This window comes from Papaver somniferum, chromosome 9, assembly GCF_003573695.1.
Source record: "Papaver somniferum cultivar HN1 chromosome 9, ASM357369v1, whole genome shotgun sequence".
NCBI lineage: Eukaryota > Viridiplantae > Streptophyta > Magnoliopsida > Ranunculales > Papaveraceae > Papaver > Papaver somniferum.
In genome coordinates, this window is record NC_039366.1 from 130,972,654 (window position 1) to 130,993,303 (window position 20,650).

General features: G+C 38.3%; 1 protein-coding gene across 1 annotated transcript; it reads right to left on the bottom strand.

The window, feature by feature from the left end:
• Positions 1 to 9,529: 9,529 nt before the first annotated feature.
• On the bottom strand, positions 9,530 to 11,302 carry LOC113313913 (NHP2-like protein 1). The gene is made up of 4 exons (XM_026562688.1): positions 11,099 to 11,302; positions 10,900 to 11,003; positions 9,980 to 10,111; positions 9,530 to 9,890 (listed from the first exon to the last, which is right to left on the bottom strand). Exons 1-4 carry the CDS (start codon positions 11,220 to 11,222, stop codon positions 9,864 to 9,866), a joined length of 387 nt encoding a protein of 128 aa, XP_026418473.1. The 5' UTR covers positions 11,223 to 11,302; the 3' UTR covers positions 9,530 to 9,863.
• Positions 11,303 to 20,650: the final 9,348 nt, after the last annotated feature.

Consider the following 20,650-nt stretch of genomic DNA (forward strand, 5'->3'; position numbering starts at 1 on the left):
GGTCTTCTGGGGCAATAACGATCTGATTATATCCAGAGTAGCCATCTAAAAAGCAGTAGTGACTATGTCCAGCTAATCTCTCTAGCATCTGGTCGATGAAGGGAAGGGGAAAGTGGTCCTTCCTAGTGACCTTGTTCAATTTCCTATAGTCAATACAAACACGCCAACCCGTGGTCACTCGGGTCGGGATTAACTCATTGTTATCATTCTGGACTACAGTAATACCAGATTTCTTGGGAACAACCTGAACGGGGCTGACCCACTTACTGTCTGAAATAGGGTAGATAATGCCTGCATCTAATAGCTTAAGAACCTCAGTTCGAACTACTTCTTTCATATTGGGGTTTAGTCGACGTTGCATCTCCCTAGAAGGTTTGGTGTCTTCCTCTAAATAGATCTGATGCATACAAACAGTAGGACTTATACCCTTAATGTCTGTATGGTCCACCCTAAAGCTTCCTTGTTGTTTTGAAGGACGGTTACTAGCCTACTTTCCTGATCTCTATCCAAGTCGGAAGAAACAATCACAGGTAAAGTCTCAGACGGGCCTAAAAACACATACTTCAGGGTATCTGGCAATGGTTTTAGGTCCAACTTAGGAGGCTCTTCTAAAGAAGGAACTAGGGTAGACTTAGAAACTGGTAGTGGTTCGAACTTAGGTTTCCATCCATTACTAGTATCTAACAAAGGGGTTGAATCTAACAAAGCATTCACCTCATTAATCACCTTATCATCATCAAAATCAATCCCAAAGTGAGCTAGGCATTTCTCTAATGGATCTTCTAACAAAGTGTTTGGTAATGACTCCTCGACTAATGTTCCTATCATGTTCACCTCTTCTATATTCGAGTCATCTAGTTCAGAGGGTAGCTTACTAATATTAAAAATGTTCAGCTCAATAGTCATATTACCAAAAGACAAATTCATAATACCATTTCGACAGTTAATGATCGCATTGGATGTAGCTAAAAACGGGCGACCTAAAATCACTGGTATTTGGTTCTCTGGGTCAGGGACAGGTTGGGTATCTAGGATAACAAAATCCACCGGATATATAAACTTGTCGACCTCTATGAGAACATCCTCGATCACACCACGAGGAATTTTAACGGACCTATCAGCTAACTGAAGTGTCATCTGTGTAGGTTTCATCTCACCAAGTCCTAGCTTAAGGTACACATGGTATGGCAGTAAGTTCACACTGGCTCCTAAGTCAAGCAACGCTTTCTCAACACGGTACTTACCTATTGTACAAGCAATGGTAGGGGACCCTGGGTCTTTATACTTAGGAGTAGTGGTATTCTGAATAATAGAACTCACATGACTAGCTATGAAGGCTTTCTTCTGGACACTGAGCTTACGCTTTCGCGTACACAAGTCCTTAAGGAACTTGGCATAAGAGGGAATCTGCCTAATTGCATCTAATAATGGAAGGTTGATATTAACCTGCTTAAAAACCTCCAATATATCATTAAAGTTGGACTCCCTCTTAGTCGGAACTAGCAGCTGGGGGAACGGGGCTCTGGGAACAAAGCCGGGCTCATCAGGACCCTCATTGGTCTCTTTGGAGACTCTATCAGTCTCCTCATTTTCTGGCTCATAAGGGTGAACTACAGCATGTTCACTTTCAGGTATGTCGACCTTATTATCAACTTTCTTTCCACTCCTAAGGGTTGTAACAGAGTTCACATGATTGTACGATTTCTCTCCTCTAGGGTTAGGATCAGTATGACTAGGGAACCTTCCTTCTTCTCTCTCATTGATAAACTTAGCTATTTGGCCGACTTGAAGCTCTAATTTAGCAAAAGACTGGGCACTATTCTTAAAATTCTGTTTGGTTTCCTCTTGAAAATTACCCTGGCTTTTTACTAACATTTCCTGGCTTTGTGATAGCATCTCCTGGCTCTTCCTTAATATACTAAGGGTTTCCTCTAAGCTAGTTATTCTATTCTCAGATGGGTTCTGGGTCTGACCTGAAGAGTTCTTAGTATAACCAAAACCTGGGGGAGGCTGAGAATTACTAGACTGGCCTTGATTCTGGCCCTTAGACCAAGAGAAATTAGGATGGTTTCTCCAACCAGGGTTGTAGGTCTCTGAGTAGGGGTCAAACTTCTGACGGTTTTCAAACCTAGCATTGTTATAGACAGCATGAGCTTGCTCTTCACTAACCTGACCTTCCCAGAATGAGTTATCGGGCTCTATTCCACAACTAGAGACTTGAGAGGCTCTATTAGGTTCAACAAGGGACTTATTTTTAGATTGACCCATTTCCAATGCTTCTAACCTTCTAGATAAAGCAGCAAACTTAGCATCTGACGCAAAACTCGTATCTACCATATTGGTGCTACTTCTATTGACCAAGAGTCTTTTAGGGGGTTCAACACAAGACTCCCACTGTTGGGATTTTTCAGCGATAGCTCCTAAGAAGGTAAAAGCATCATCATGCATTTTTACTAGTGAACTCACCAGCGCACATAGACTCGACCATGGCTTTGGTCGAATAGTCTAAACCATTATAAATAATCTCTACAAGTTTCATCTTATCAAATCCATGGTGAGGACACTGGGATAGGAGATCATTGAATCTCTCTAAAAACCTATAAAGAGATTCTCCCTCTTGTTGCATACTAGCACTAATTTTCTGCCTAACAGCTGCAGTTTTATGCTTAGGGTAGAATTTCATATAGAAAGCAGCAATAAGTTCCTGCCATGTTTCAATGGATTCAGATGGTAGGTTGTTTAGCCAGGTCTTGGCTTTATCTCTCAAGGAAAAGGGAAACATCTTAAGTTTCAAGACCTCATCAGTAAGGTCTTTTATTCTAATTGTCACGCAAATTTCCTCAAAGTCTCTAATATGAAAATAAGGGTTCTCATCATCCTTTCCTAAGTATATAGGGATCATCTGAAGAATACTAGGTTTTATCTCGAAGTTAGCCGTAGTGGCTGGAAATTTAATGCACGAAGCTCGGCTGGACCTAGTTGGGAACATGTAATCTTTGAAAGTTGTCACCAGTGGCACAGCAGAAGTACTAGGTGTACTTTCCTCACGAAGAGATAGGTTCTCAAAACTGAAGTTTCCAAAAATGGGTCTCTGAAAAGAAGAGTCTTCGAGCTCCCCGCTTCCACAAGAAGATCTTTTAGGCTCATCACTAATCAAACGGCCAAAATTATCTCTTTTCCAAGCACGCTCTGTAAAGGAATCGAGCGCTCTTGGCATACACAAACAAAAATCCTAAGGAAGGGAGGTTCTAAGCAAACACACAGCAGGCCGACTCCACCAAATCAAACCTAAAAATTTCTAGCAAACAAAAAGCATGATAGCTCCACTTAGATTGTTTCTAGACCAGCTTCTAATCCTTCGAAAAGGAATTCATTACAATCTGAGCAAATTCTCTGGAATCAGTACGAGTCAAAGTGAGTTGAATAGAGGCGAGGGAAGCTCAGTGGAGCTTCGATACCCAAGGCCTCAGCGGTATTCAAGGCGGCGCAGTCACGCATTCAACTCACAGAAACCATCCTGAACTTCGAAGTATGCTCAAAAGAGTAACCAATATTTTTCGAATGACTGTCCTATTAAGCTCTTACCCTATAGGTCTCGTTATATTCAAAATTTTAGGCTTAGGTTCGCGTTTGGTTTCGTTTTCCTAAGGCGGGCAAGAAGAGAACGGTGATGAAATCCGAACCCTTATCTTGTATGGCCAGTCCTTGCCCTTTACTAGGAATTTAAAGCAACTGGTTCAGTCCTCAACATATAATCACCTTAAGGCATACAGTAAACCGCTTGCAGGAGATTCGCGGGTGTTTCGAAAGACTTACCTCCCGTACCAGACGAGCGAAGAACCGTTGAAGTCGACTCGGGCCACGACTTCTATGTCGTGTACGAACCCGAGGGGCCGAGACGATATTGTAATCGTCGTCCTTCCCTGCAAACAGTTTGTATTTAAGGGTACCCTTCCGTAGGGTTTAAAAAAATAAAATTGTCCAAATGTCCAAAGTCCAAAGTAAAGTGCAAAAATATTACAAAAATTTCCTAATACAATTCTAAAAAAAATTAAAAATTAAAAAAAATAATAATAAAACTAAATCCTAAAAAATTATTTGTCTTCTTTTTTTCTTTTCTTTTAGCTTTGAGCTTTGTTCCAAGTCCTTAGTGTCCAATCTTCAAACCTGCAAATCAAAGACACAAACAAAGAAACGTAAAGAGGAACAAATGAAAATAATAAAAAATAATAAAAACCTAAAAATTCTAGCTAAGCATAAATCCGCGTCGGCGGCGCCAAAAATTTGATGTATTTTCAAATGGTTGTAGTGATAGTGGTAAAAATGGGTTCTTTTCAGATTTGTGAAGGGAATAAAATTTTTAGATTTTTTAAAACTTAAGAATGTAGCAAAATTAAATAGCAAAGTGATGTGAAAGTTTATGGAAAAATAGGGGTTTAAGATTCCACCATTCAATAATACTTATATGATCTAATATTTTTTTTACTATGCAATTTAAATAATTGGTTTGATTCAAAATATTGCCAAAAGCAGATTTCCAAAATATCAAATGTTAATCACAAGTATAATGCATCAAGAGTCTAAAACTAAGCATGAATTATCAAGGAAAAACACAGTTGATTAATAAAAATCATTTAATTCATTTTTATCAATGCAATTAATCACATAAAAATATTGCATAAATTAATAAAATAGAGATTACCATATAATTATTATGAGAATGGCTTCCTCTGTTACCCCTGGGATTGGGTTTAGCTACTCATGATGAAAAACCTCTCAAAATATTTCATTGATGCTCAAAAGTGTTTTACAATTAAGAGAAAGACAAGAAAATGATATAAAACAGGATTCTGCGACCCACAGAAGGCGTCCAGAATCAACGATAGAGATGAAGTGTTGTTGTCGTTGGAAAACTATGACCCACGAACGATAGTCATTGTCTTTGTTGGTAAACGACTGCCTTTGGTAGTCTGTTCTTCCTCTTCTTCTTCCTCCTCGAGCAGCAGCAGCAGCAGAACCAGAATCTCTGCAACTTCAATTTTCTTGCTCTGTAGTGCTCTAAACCTCTCACAATTCTCTCTCCCATCTTCTATGAGTCCCCAGCAGTCTATATATACTCCACAGGATCAAGAAGTCTCGAGATAATTCTCTCTTAACTCGGTTTGATGAAAAAATATTCTGGGAATATTTTCTTCCCTGATTTAGCTTCTCACGCGTAGATTTCCATCCTGGTCATTCTAGAAATGTTTACACACGACCCACAATGTTGCTAGAGCCCTCATGCATGAGCAGAACACGCTCAAATCTTCTCCAATCCCGTGTCCAACCCGTGTTTCCCTGTTTTACATTCCGTGAATTATCCAGCTGATTCTGGACAAATTTGATCGAACCAAAAGCCCAAAACGTGTTTGCTAGGACATATCACAACTTCCTACCAAAAATAAGCCATTGAATCGCCCTAGAACACGTTCAAAAATTCCAACAAAACATCTGCCAGTTGATAGTATTTTTTTCCCGCCAATTTTTGGTTTTTTTGAATTTGGGAAGAAGATGTCATCCCCCATAACCAGAACTGGGGTGCGAATAGCAGATGCCTTGGGGGTGACCTGGGGGTTCCCCTTAGTCATTAGGTTACCCCTTATCCAAAAGCGAGAGTCCGAATAACACTTGTCCTCCGGGGGTGCTCCGTGCAACTTTTCGAGCCGAATATTCCAACAATAATTATTTTCCGAAAATACCTACAAACACACAAAACACCATAATAAGGACGAAAACAAGTACTAACAATACGAAACATTGAGGACAAATTAGACACATAAATTCGTCTATCAGCTACCGCCTGCAAAACAACCGAGGGATATGGCTTATAGCCGCTGTGGGAACCTTCTTGATCCATTGGACATGCTCTCCATGCCCAGTGAAAACAATCGACACTACCAAGCATACCAGGAAATCCCCGAGCTTCATTTTCTGCTAAAATCCTTTCCGTATCTTGAGCGGAAGGTTGACACATGTATCGACCATTATAAATCCAAATAATTGCATCCATGAACTTCATAGCATAATGGTAGATAGTGGTGGCTCCCATTTGTGTGTAATCATCTAAGGAATCTGGTGCAATGCCTTTGGCAAAATGTTTCATGACGGCAACCATTTTCATATATGGAGAATGACCAGGAATACCGCAAGCATCCGTTTGTTGGCGAAAATCATGGTCAAATTCACAAACTTGCTCTAAAATTCTCAGAAAAAGTGGACGAGGCAAAGCAAACCGACCTTTGAACTTCTTTGGCCCATACATACAATTGAAGTTGAAATACTGATGCATCATACGAGCATCCGCATCTACATGTTTTCTGTGCACCCTCTGACGTGTCTTGACTTCATTCGGGACGGGTTGACGTATTCCATGCCTCCTCTGCGTCTCCAAAAGTGTAGCCACTGCGAACAGAGTATCATAAACAATATTAGGATCGCTTTCCGTCAACAACGCAGTAAATTCATTTCCTCCTTGTTGATATTGTGATGTAGTAGCTCCATCTTCGACCCTAGGAGCGTAAAATTCTTGACCTGTAGACCATTCATATGAACCACCTAATGTGAGGTCTTGTGATGTATTATCTCCATGTGGATTGTTTGGAGGCTGGGATTGGACAGATGACACTGAAGACGATGTGGATCTGCCGGATGAGGAACATGAAGTTGTAGCCCTTTTATATGATTCGTCCCGTGCGACTTGACGATCTCCAAGCGTATATAAATCAGAGAATTTTAATCAAATATTCAAGAAACTTAAAATGAAAATGAGTACAAAATGTAAATGTACTTACCATTGTCAAATTCATATCTCGAAAGTTAAACGGACAAGGAACCCTTGGAACTGGTACTAGATGTTCTATGTCGGCTTCATCAGTAAATGGTAAACTCCAATCTATCTCCGGCAGTTGTGATGGGGGCTCATTATGTGTGCCATAAGTATATGTCTGTGACATCATGTTAGGAGGAGGATGACTAGGAAACAAACTGCGAGGAATAGCTGAGCTACCAACTGCTATCTCATCGACATTCTGTGCATGGTATGAATCAGTGACTCCAACACTCTTCTTGATCCACCAAGTGTTATATTGATCCTCAATGATTGTATAATATTCGTTGACCTCTACTACAATATCTCTGTCTTCAATTGCTTCCAAATTTGGAGGATTTGTCGGGACTACAATCTCACCTGTAATCTTCCTTTGGAATCTCTCCCCCAAGTAACAACTAACTCTTGTGCCACTTTCAAAGTGAAAAACATAATTCTCTTTTTGGGTACTTCTAGTGCATACTCATATTGGTCTCCCACAGCATACCGACTCTCTTCCCATAGTTTCCAAATACATGTTTCCCTTGTTCTAGTATCAATCTGTATTCTTGCGCTTTTCAATGAGTGTTTCATGGTATCATTTTGGCCTCCTTTATGTCCTCTCTTCCTTGATACAATCCTTTCCTTCTTGAAAAGACTAATCTTTGGGAAAACATCAAAATGTCCTTGAGGTGACTGACAAAGGAAGGGTTGCATGTTGCGAAAGTAGTAATAGTACCAATACTCAAGTACCACAACCATGCCAACTAAATTCGTACCCTTGGTTGACCAATGGTCGAGATATTTATAGGTATTACCTAACGAAGCTAGACCCCAATCATACTTCCCAACTCTATCTAAATAAGCCAATAACAGAACCCAACGTTTATCTACTTTTTCAGTAGAATGCGCTAGAAGAAAATGACCAAAACACCACATAAAGAATGCTCGTGTCAATGTCACTGCACATTCAATATTATTCTGGCCTTCTCTACTTTCAATGTATTTTTTCAAGACAATTAAGGAAAATGTATTAGTCTTAGAGTCCCATGGACCATAAGTTTTGATATCCGAAAAATACAAATCATCCAAAGCAGGATATGTTAGATCACTACCCAACTGCGGCATAACTACTGGTCGTTTACTAGGGTCACCAGTGGGAATTCCCGTTAACATGTACCAATCTAAAGGAAGGAGGCCAATTTCAAACTCCCGAAAATGAAAGCTCCTAGTACTTTTCCACCATCTCTCAACTATGGCTTCAACTAAGCCTCTATCCCCATTGGAAAAATCAAACTCAAAAACAGAGGAAAAGCCACAATTATCACAAAATCGTTGTGCTACCGGATTATCTTGCACTACAATTTTATAATACTTTTCAACATCTTTCAAACTACCTCTAAAGCTCACACTGCGAGAGTCTTTCATAACATCTTGACATACATGTCTATCACAATTCTTTGACGAAACTATATCCAACCGGTCTAGCAATTCATCCATACTCGTACTACAATCAATAACAAAGATGAAAAAAAATATCATTATCATTCATTTTCATCCATACAAACTAAATTATCACATTACCAATTCATCCATACAAACTAAATCATCATTATCATTTATTTTGATCATACAAATTATCATTCTCATTCATAATCATATAAATTTACCTACAAACAAACTAATCATACAAATTAATTCTTTTTATCACAAAAAAAAAAAAAAAAAAAAAAAACATTTTTTCTTCATCAGACATAATCAAATTAAATCCCCCAAAAATGAAAATCATCAAATAATCAATTTAAATCATACACATATCATCTACATCATCTAAATACCAAGTATCAATCATCAATTTGAATGAAATCGTATCAAAAATCAAAAACCCTAAAAATTCAACCTAAAACTTAAATTTCTTACCTCGGATGATTTCGTGGATGGAATCGCGCCAAACCACCTTCAATCGATCACAAATCCAATGAAGCACAAACCCCACGGAAGGAATTTGAGAAACAATTTCTAGAACTCAAGATCTTTGAGAACCATTTTCGGGAGAGAAAGAAACAATTTTGTGAAGAAATGAAAATGGAAGAAACCATTTTTGTGAAGAAATGAAAATGGAAGAAAGGTCGAGCTTCTGTTGAATGTATCGACTCTCCTCCACGCCGAACAGAGCGGCGCGTCAACTTTGTTGACTAAGGTCAAACGTCAGTTGGTTCGGCGTTGGGGTAACGCTTCATTGTTAGGCGTTCAACGCCGAACTGTTAGGCGTTTCGCTGCTAGATTCGCCACCCCATCGGGGTTAGGAGGTTGCCCAATCTGACGTGGATGACCAATCTAGCGGCTTCAATTCGGCGTTTCGCTGTTAGATTCACCACCCCATAGAGGTTGAGGTTGCCCAATCTGACGTGGATGACCAATCTAGCGGCTAAGTATCTAGCCCATAGGACTTAGCCTAAAGCAAGAACTACTCCACTAATGAGGAGCAAGAGTTTATCTTGAATTACGGACCATGACATTATAGTTACAGAAAATGCTTACTTCAGCTGCAGTAGCAGAAAACATCTCAGGCAGTCCATGGAAGGAAGATGTCACTCCTCTATTTCCACATGCCAAACCAGATGTAGCCATAAACCAAGATGGATACTTCAGATTATTAACGGAGTTATATTACATACAGTCACCTTCAGAAATAGGGATTAATGCAATCTCATTGGCTATATCGTCAATTCCATACAGTGACAGTGTTCTAACAAATAAAAGCAGATTCCATTAATCATCCAGATGCAGCAACAAAAGCTTTCTCAATGTACCACATTCGTACTTTATATTAAAGGAAAATATGGATCCAACAAACTCTAACAATACTGACTAAAAGGGGGTAAACTTAATTTAACTACTAACACAACACAACTTCATCAATCAAAGCCTCTGGAAAATCAAGTTCTCTAACACAAAGAGGCCCATCACGTCAAAAGGGATTCCTGCAATATTTTTGGTTCTTTCGTAATATAAAGCTCTAGATTAGAAGCTTCTCAATTGCATCCTGCATTCAAAAACACAAAACCAATTTCAGCTGCAACGCCCAGACTGTATCTCCCATTAGATAAAACAAAGCAAATAAATGGAACATACCTTGAGTTGAGTAATTTGGGTTTTCAACTGGCTTCCCTCATTGCTTGTCACTGAACAAGCAATGACAGGCCTTGTGACACCACATGCTCTGCCAAGGGCTTCCTTTGAAGGAACAAACACATAGGGGACATTCTGCAAGAACCGCAACGCATAAGTTATCTAGCTTATATATTTATTCAACATACTATATACTCATTCATCATTTTAAACAAAAATGACTTGGCAAGAACGCCAATCAACATCTATGATCATTTGATTGTTAGGTTAGGTTTTACACCAACAGAGCATATACTAAGAAGCATGCATCAACGAACACAAAATCAAGGTCTTAAGGCGACATGCTTTAAACAAGTCAATATAGAATCCACCCTACATAGCATATCTTAAAAATGTTAATTAACAATTACCGGATTTAAGAATATAATCTTCCATGCTTGACCTCTCAGGATAAAACATTGTAATCTATAAAAAGGGACACCCATAACCATAAAAAGGCCAAGTACACCAGTTACAGTAACTCAATGGAAAACTGATGCCTTGGAAACACAAGTCGGCAAATAAAAAATCAGCAATTTGGCATTATCACAATCAGATCATGCTAAGCAACATTAAACAAAAAATCTACAGAACCTATTAGCAACAAATTCGACATCACCCCATCCAAATTCAGAGAAAGATACTAAAATCAAGGCAACCTACTACACTAAAAAGATCTATTAGATACTACAGTCAGCCCACAGATTACAGAGGGACTCTAATTTTAGAATGTCAACTTAGCTCATACCACACACGAAATAAAATACCTCCTTTAGAGAAACACAGATGACCTAAAACCAATACACATCATGAAAAATAAAAATAAAAGGTAAAACATCGAGTCTTAAACCCTAACCCAAGGAAACATCGAAAGTAAAAACTACCTTGTCTTCAGCTAACAGAGGAAGATGAAGAAGGATTTCAAGAGGTTCAGCATCAGCCGCCATGACTACAAACTCCGAAATACCTCTGTTCAAAGTCTTTGTTGCTGAAACAAAACCAATCGAAAACAAACCCATCAACAAAACAAACCCAAAACCTTCATAGAATAAATAAACAAAAAACTAAACATCAAGAACAGACCTTCATTAGCACCCTTTTTAAGCTGCTTGTAGTTAAAAGCTTGTTGAATCAAATCAAGAATAGTAATAGTAAGTTGAGCATCTGCAAGTGGGTAAGCTTTTGGATTCACGGTATCAGCAGTCATTTTGAACAAAAAAAAGGTGCGAAAGAAACCCTAATGGAGCTTGTGGATTCTAGGGTTTTAGAGAAGGAAGAGAAAAGTTAGATGAGAGCTGGTGTTGAATTTATACAATGGTAAAGGAAAGCAGAAGGAATCGGAACTGTTGATATTGTGTATATGTGTTGTTTGATATTTGTGCGTTGATCTAATCTTGGACGTCGAGAAAGAACAAATATTATATAAAATTACCCCTACGATTGGATTAGGTTATATGGTGGACGGTGCACATGTGCTTGGAGTAATATAATTACGATACAATCAGATGTGTAAGATATTCATTCGTGAAAAATCAGCGCCCTAAATCTTGTGTTGTGTGTTTTTAGGTTAAAAGGGCTTTTCTGGAAAACAGGTTACAAAAATGCGCACGAATTAAACCAACTGTTTATTTAGAATCCTATTATTGGGGTGCATGGTATGGGACTTTGGGGTTTAAATTACTAAGTGAAACCTAAATATTATAGGGGAGATCAGATTTATGTAAAAGTTCAAAAATATCCTCAATCACTTTAGCTTATTACCCTTCTACTCTTCCTTTAACTAATTAATCTAATAAAACAAAAAAACTGAAAAATCATTAAATAAAAAAAAAACTGAAAATCATTAAAAGAATTCTCTTAAATTCTAGGTTGCCGACAAGTTATTTGTAAATTCTCTTAAATTTTATGATAAAAAAATTTAAAATTAAAATAATACAACAAACTAAAAATATAATATTATTATTATTGTTATTATTATTATTATTAAAAAAAAAGCAATACAACAAAAAAAATATTAAAAAAATATTAAAAGAAAAAAAAAAGGTCCCCTCACTCTCTTATTTCTTTCTTCTTCTTCTTCTCACTTTCTTTTCTTCTTCTTCTTCTTCCATTCTTCGTTTCAAACGATTAATTGTCGATTCAAAAAAAAATCGTCGCCGATTAAATTCATTGTATAAAACCATGAAACCTAAGGACAATCTAGGTCAATCTTCATCGAACCACCTCCTTCTGAAGCAGAGAAACCAACTTCATCAAATGAAGATGAAACTGAAGATCAAGAACAAGTGAATGAAGGAGATGCACCAGCCGCCGAGACTCCGTATGAATTGAAAACCCCACTCTTTATTTAAGCGTTTTGTTGATTATTCAGTAGGTTTCGGAAATTTTAGGTCTGAAAAAACAGTTTCTGAAAATGCTTACGGCTGGGAGTTCTTGTATTCCATCCGTAAATATGCCTCACGGTTGGGATCTAATGTATTCCCAACCGTGTATATGTTATACGGTTGGGATATCTAAGAACTCTCAGCTATTTTTAAGCTTTGCAGTTGGGATATCTAAGAACTACCAGCCGTAAAGTAGTCGATGCGTAGGAGATGGAGAAATCATATCCGCAACAAGTTGTATACGTCTAGGTTATTCCTAGCCGTATATTCTCATGTGTTCGAAAAATTTTCAGCGGTAGTGTTTACATCTCGGTCTTTCTATCCGTAACTTTGTTTCCTGACAGTGATATTTAGTTTCCTAGACATTTTTAAATTACGGCTTGGATTTTCCTAGCCGTATGTGTTACTGTGTTGAATATTAAACCAGCTGTATTTCCACGTATCGGTTTCCCTATCCGTTATTTGTTTTTCGGCTAGGTCGATTACTAAATTTCCCATCCGTAATTGTTTTTGCGGCTGGGACAGTCCAATTTTCCTAGCCGTTTTCAGTGTCACGGTTTGGTTGTGTCAAAATTTCCCAGCCGTTTTTGCTTATCTACTTTTCGTTTTGGCCTTGTTTGTCTTTGAATAGAGCAAAAGAAAAGAAGAAGAAGAAGAAGAAGAAGAAGAAGAAGAAGAGATCACAAGAAGTAACACCTCGTAGTGACCCGACTCCGCAACCTCTTCACGCAAAACCATTGGGTGCAAACGCAAGGAATGCAAGTGGAGTTGTGACTGCTACAGAAAATGAAGTAGAGGAGATGGAGTTGGAGCTGGAAGTGCTTTAGGTAGTCAAGTTGTAGTTCCCACAGATGGAGGAAGTGAGATTGGAGTTGATGTTACTGGAGGAACTGAAGTTGGAGTTGTTGGAGGAAATGAAGGTGTACTTGTTGTTACTGGAGGAACTGAAGTTGGCACTTCTAGTGGTGCTTCTATTGATAAAGGTAAATCCGTAGTTGGGGAGGACAAGAAGGAGGGAAAGAATAAGTATCCACCACAAGAAACGGCAAGACAAGTAATTGATATTATGGTGCCTTTACCTCCCAAGAGGAATGGGAGACCTTGAGGTGAGCTAAGAGATCGTTTCGTCTTGATTGGTTACCCGTCTTCATGGGGTGCTAGGGTTTGTGGCACAAAGGTAATAAATCAAATTACATATATGTTATTTTCATTTTATTATGGATTATTAATTATAACAACCACTTTTTATTTTTGTAGTTCCCGGATAAAGCGGTCCCTCAACTAAAGCACCAACAAGGAAAGTTTTGGTCGTTGGACAACGAGCATCCAGATGTAGAAGCTTTGGTAAAAGCTACGGGGTTATGGTTTGGAATCGAGGCTTTGCAGAAGACATATGGTGTTGTGACAGTTTGTGGTTTTAGAAAAAGATTCTGGCCCGAAACTACGACTTTTCATCCCCCGTTCGGCGAGATGACTATCACTACGGATGATGCAAAGTAAATCGTTGGTCTTGCTTTGGAAGGAAAGGTTGTGTCTGAGGGTTTCAACAATTTTATGCCTTTTGATCAGATTTGTGTCTTGGCGAAGGACTGTCTTGGGTGGGGCAAAGATGAAGCCGAAAAAGAGTTTGAGATAGGGTATGGAGCCCAACATAAAGCTAAAAGGCAATTTAGTTTACCGGGTGAACTTAGTGAAACAGTTAATATGACAAGGAAGATTAATTTGGTTCGTCTGAAGGATGGGTTTGGGGATTCTAACCGCAAGACTGTTAGTGGAGAGGTGGTGATGGACGCAGAAAGAGCTAGACATACGACTATAGCTTACTTGTTGCACGTTCTTGGGACCGTCTTTTTCCCTGATTTCTCAGGAAATAAGGTAAATGCTTGTTATTTGCAGTGGTTGAAGACTTTCAGTCTCGATCCGGAAAAAAACGAGGTACCTAGGTACTCGTGGGCCACCGCCCTCCTTGCTAGTGTGTTGGACAATCTTTGCAAAGATTCTATATGGAACGAAACACAAATTACGGGATGTGTTTGTCACGCTCCAAAAGCTAAGCCTGCTTAGCTAGTAATAATATAGCCTAAACCTGAAGTAACAGAATCTAGATCTTCGAACTTAAGGAACATAATTGCATAAAGTAAAACAAAACTAATTCCCAAACACTCTGATACTTAATAGATGAAAACTCTCAAATGATATAGATATATTAATGTGTTGTTTTACAGATAAACAAAGAATACATATATATATATATATATATATATATATATAAGATCCACAAACGTTCTTAGTCGGCTAAAGTTTCAAACTAAGAAACGAATATCTTCATGCGTGCCACCTCTTTTGAATACTGAAACTGAAGTGGGAACAAGTGAGCACGTCATCCCAAAAAGGGGCTCAGTGGTTATCATTATAACATTCTAGTAATCACTAACATGCATCACAGTTCTACTAATGAATAACGATAAACATCTTATACATGCAACATAGAGCAGAAGATTGCTTCAATTCATATCCCCAGATATTACGTCCATAGTGGTAATATCCGTGAAAGATCCACCTCCGGATGGATCTACGAGAAGAGAATTAAACAACCTAAACATATGTTATCCCAACCTCGTCTCACTCAATGGAGGAGAAGATGCTAGGAATAACTCCAGTCTCAAATGATAACATGAATCCAGGTACCGTAAGATATTATTGTGGAATGCGTACACCTCATAAAACCCAATGCCACCATCTAAGTCTAGAATATAATAAGATTTTGATTACTATGATTTGATCCCGCACAACAGGTTCACAAAAGCCCCAATCATTATTCGAAGACCGAAGTCACCGAATAATAACCATATCCAGTAATAAACCTAGAATTTCTTCCTAAGTCAAGATCATAGTAACCCATTCATACTACTAAGACTGCACAATCAAGTATAATATGCACATGAGTGACTTTCCCAAATAAAATAGTATATATAATAATCAACCGGCTTACCCCGACCTACTATGTAATATTCGACCGGCTTACCCCGACCTACTATAGTTATAAAAAGTAAAGTGCGTAATATTTAACCGGCTTTCCCCGGTCTACTAAAAATGTAAAGCGCGTAATATTCAACCGGCTTTCCCCGGCCTACATATAACATAGCAAGGAGCCGTGGGGAAACACGGTCACTCCTTGCGGGGGATTCACACAACACATATTACACACATATTACATTCATTGCAAACATTGTACATACTGATATTAAAAACACATCATACTCGCAGATAGAAAGAAAGCTCAATGATTACAAGAAGGTTACAGAGTTCCCACCTGGTTTAATGACATGCCATGTCTACCTCAAGATCCGCAGTCCACTAGATCATCCTTTGAATCGATCGTTGTTAAAATAAAAAGGGTAATTGTTGATCACACAAGCACTCCAAGAGATTAGCCAAAAGGCTCACATAAGGCTCATAACATGTATTGGTACAAGTCTCTAGTTATAAGCTAAGTAAACTATCTCATGGTTCTAAGTCCATTTGATTAGTCTTGGAAAGATATACAACTTTGTAAAAGGAACCAAAGGCTAATTCGGACCATAAGGGGTCCAAATCATCAAGATAGGAAAACTAACCCTAATCCCAAGCTCATTACACAAGGTCAGGCCCAACTGGGTTAACTAACTGTCAAACTTAACGGTCAAGCTAACAGTCAACGGGTCTCTAACAGTCAACGTCAACAGTCAAGTCAAGGTCCTGGTCATGTGGTTAACTGAGTCAAATCGGTTAAGGTTCACTCAGTCAAGTCAGGTCGGGTCAGGTCTGGTTAACGAGTCAACTCATTCATATAGCTGAGTCAGGTAATAACAAACGATTCAGACTGAATAAGTTCAGTCAGAAAGGCCAAGGGTTCAAGCCAGAGCCATAGCACAGGCCAAACACTCTGCTGCACCATCATGGTGCAACAACAACTCACATCACAGGCCAAAACTCTATTACGGACTTCACAACAACAACAATTCAGTTCTAACAATCAACACTAACATCTATAGTTTCTAAATCCCCACCAGTCACAGTTCAATCTATTTTCTAAAGGGTTACTGATTCTTCATATTCAACACTACCAGTTCTTGTTCAGCCCAAACTGTACCAACTTCCTCAAGCCACCATCCTAGAGCAATATCCTTAACAATCCATTTAGTACCTGCAAATGCAACTCAATTCCAAATTGTGCTATTATGTTCTCCACTAGCACTATTAGCTACATCAGTAGCCTGCAATACCCACAGTTCTAACTACATAACCACTAGGCTTAGAATTTGATTCTACCACCACCTACACTATCATTCCTAATTCAGCAGCACCACGACTTCTATGAACTGCAACTTCATTACCTCAAATATTCATTCTTCTTGTACATTCATCTACAACTCCTACACCAATTGCAGCTTCACTTCAACTTCATTTCACACACACCCTGACTTAATCTCTCTTTAAACTTCAACCTAAGATTTAACCGCAACAACACTATCAAGTCCTTGCTCTCAACTGAAGATGCAAAACCCAACTCATTATCCAGCCATACTTCACAGTATCAACACCAGCTGCAACTTCAGCTCTTAGATCTGCACAATAACCACCACCACCACCAACAATTCGAACACAACCACCAACATACTCAATTACAGCCACCAGCAGGTCTATCTCACGACGTAACATCCTCGGCTTGTATTTCGGATCATCTACAACTCATCTAAACCACCAACACCACTAGTTCAGCATCCAACCATACTTCATATCCTCATCAACTGCCCTGCATATTGAACATCAACAGCTTCATCCAACCAACAATACCTCATACACTTCAATTTTCAGTGACAACACAGACAACCCCATTTCTATCTTCTAACACAATTCTTCAACACAGTTATACGACCACCATTTCAATCTGTATCTCCACCAGCATCAGTTACACCATCATACTACCAGAATCCCAATACCAATATTAAACCTACCTTCTAAATCTGTAGTTCAGACTCGAGAACCCTAATTCCAAATTGGGGAAGAACAGGGGAAACCCTAATTCTATATGAAATCAAAATTAAATTCAATATACTCATCTCTACCTTAAAGTAAGACCAAACCCACTTATAATCAATCACTACAAAGCAATTTCATAAAGATATTGATCCATTCGAAACAATTTAATATTCAAATCAATGAACCCTAATTTACCTTTTTCTTTCGATTTCCAAGCAGAACTGCTTCATCTCATCAATTCATCAACAACCCTCTTAATCTTCAGTTGTTGCAACCGGATATCATCCTCGTTCTACACAAACTCAGAAACAAACCAAAACCCTAACTCACTGGCTTTTCGATTCAACCTCCTCCTAAACTCAAACAGCATCAAAACTTCCACCAATACCTGATTCATGATCAGACTCTTCTTATCTCAATCTTAGAACTATATTTCATCTCCCAAAAACAACCAGAGCAGAACAGAGAGGAGGAGCAGAAGAAAAAACGAGGAAAGAATAAGAAATAAGAAGGAAAGAGAAAATAAAAGAGAAAATAAAAGAGAAAATGATTTCTCTTTAACACGTTTAGGTGATGATAAGACCAAAGGAAAATATTAAGGCACCCATTGAATTGATAAGGGCAGCCAGGCGGTTTAGGTGTAAAAGGATTATTTGCCCTTCATACAAATCCAGTGATATCTTCTTCATCCGGTGTCTGAATGACACGTTCGAGTAGTCTATTCCACATAACTTTTTTAGATCTATTTAGTGATACTAGTTCCATATCTAGATCGGTGTTAGTTTAATTCCTAATAATTAACGTCTGTCTCTAATTAATCGAGTCAAAAGTGGTGTTGACGATCTTGAGGGTCCTTACAGTGTTGCTCTTATCCAGGTATCTTTTTGTTTTAATATAGCAAATGTTTATTTATTTTACTTTTATATATTGGTTTGTGTGTAATATCTTATTTGTAATTTTTTTTTTGCCGTAATCATGGGCTTACGACCATTTTAAAAGCTTGAGGCCTACTCGGGATACAAAATGGGCTCTAGAAAAACCTACAGGAGGAAGATACCCCTTTGGAGGGACCCAACACGAGGCTAAAGAGACGAAAATGGTCCAAATGAGGAAAAAAGTTGGATGCTTTGTCAATCGATGATGTGTATTTTGATCCACATTTTAAACTTGATGAGGATGGAGAAGATGAAGCCGGTGATAGAGTTGAAAAAGCGGGGGTGAAAAAGTGGGGGTACAACAACCTCACCCAATATTTCGCTTAGCAATCTGTATGGATAAACTCCAATATACTTTCTAGAGAATCAACTAGACAGTCAGACTCAATCTAGATAAAAAGTATATCAAAGAGTTTATATCTCAATCTCTCGATTTGATATATACTCAAGAAAATAGAAATCTGCGAGTCTTTATCAAATATCATAGAGATAACTTGGATGGTACCAAATACCAATATCCAAGTGTCAATCAATTTGAATCAACAACCAAAAGGTCGGATATTCTAATTGATTGAACAACGCACAACCTGTGATATTTCAATTATATAACAAAATATAATGCGGAAAAGAAATAACACAGACACCAGAATTTTGTTAACGAGGAAACCGCAAATGCATAAAAACCCCGGGACCTAGTCCAGATTGAACACACACTGTATTAAGCCGCTACAGACACTAGCCTACTCCAAACTAACTTCGGTCTGGACTGTAGTTGAACCCCAATCAATCTCACACTGATCCAAGGTACATTTATGCTCATACGTCTCTAATCCCAACAGGATGCTATGTACTTGATTCCCTTAGCTGATATCACCCACAACTAAGAGTTGTTACGATCCAAAGTCGAAGACTTTAATAAACAAATCTGTATCACACAGAAAATTCTACGGTAATAGATAATCCGTCTCCCACGAATATACCTACGAGTTTTGTTTCGACTTTTGATAAATCAAGGTGAACAAGAACCAATTGATAAATCGGACTTATATTCCCGAAGAACAACCTAGTATTATCAATCACCTCATAATAATCCTACTCGACGCAGCGAAAAAAGATATTGTGGAATCACAAACGATGAGACGAAGTGTTTGTGATTACTTTTCTATCTTGCCTATCGGAGATATAAATCTCGAGCCAATTATTAGAATTGTACTCGTAAGGATATAAGATGCAAGATCAGATCACACAACTACAAGAAAAGTAGTATTGGTTTGGCTTCAGAATCCTAATGAAGTCTTTAAGTCGTTAACCTGGTTTTAGAAGAAGAAACCAAAGGTTAAAGGAGAATCGACTCTAGCTATGCAACTAGTATCACACGTAAGGTGTGGGGATTAGGTTTCCCAGTTGCTAGAGTTCTCCTTTATATAGTCTTTCAAATCAGAGTTTGCAATCAATGTTAGCTTGGTAACAAAGCATTCAATATTCACCGTTAGATGAAAACCTGATCAGATTCAAGCTAATATTTCTCAACCGTTGGATCGAAAAATCAGCTTGTTACACACAAATGAAATGTCCAATTTTGGGTTTATGTAGTCGTTCCCAAACATTAACATTTGTTGGATCAAAAATAGTTAACCAAATGGTTATCCATATGATTACTTTCATATCCACCATATTCTTCTTCACCATAACTAGTTCAAATGACTCAAATGAACTAGTTAGAGAGTTGTTCAATTGCTTAGATCTTATGTAACTACACAAGACACAATTGAAGCAAAAACGGTTTGATTCACTCGAATCGGTTCATGAACTTTATAGTCACGGTTTGCAAAAGCATTCCTTAGTTTATATAAACATGAGTTCAAGAACAAACGACTTAGATATAACCTGCTCAAGTTCGCGGACTGGGTTCGCAGACTTAAGCTCACGGAAGGAGTTCACAAACTCCAGCAGAAATTCTCGGGTCGAGAACTTCCGCCAGTTCGCGGACTTGGCTCACGCCACATTCCGTTTCTCTTGATCAACAAAGTTCGCAAACTTTGGTTCAAGGAATAAGGACTTATACATATATGTGTTTCCACAACAATGCTTATATCCAACCAATGGTTATGTAATCTAAACTCTCATTTCAATCATTGAAACATTATCAGAGGACGTTATATAGCCGTTATTCACTGACCATTTTTCGTCAGAGCAATTTCCAAAGTGATTGAAACATAACATGACATTCGTCACTAGGTAAAGATGAATTTGGCTAAAGCGAAAGCTTACCAACACATATTTCGAGAAATAGA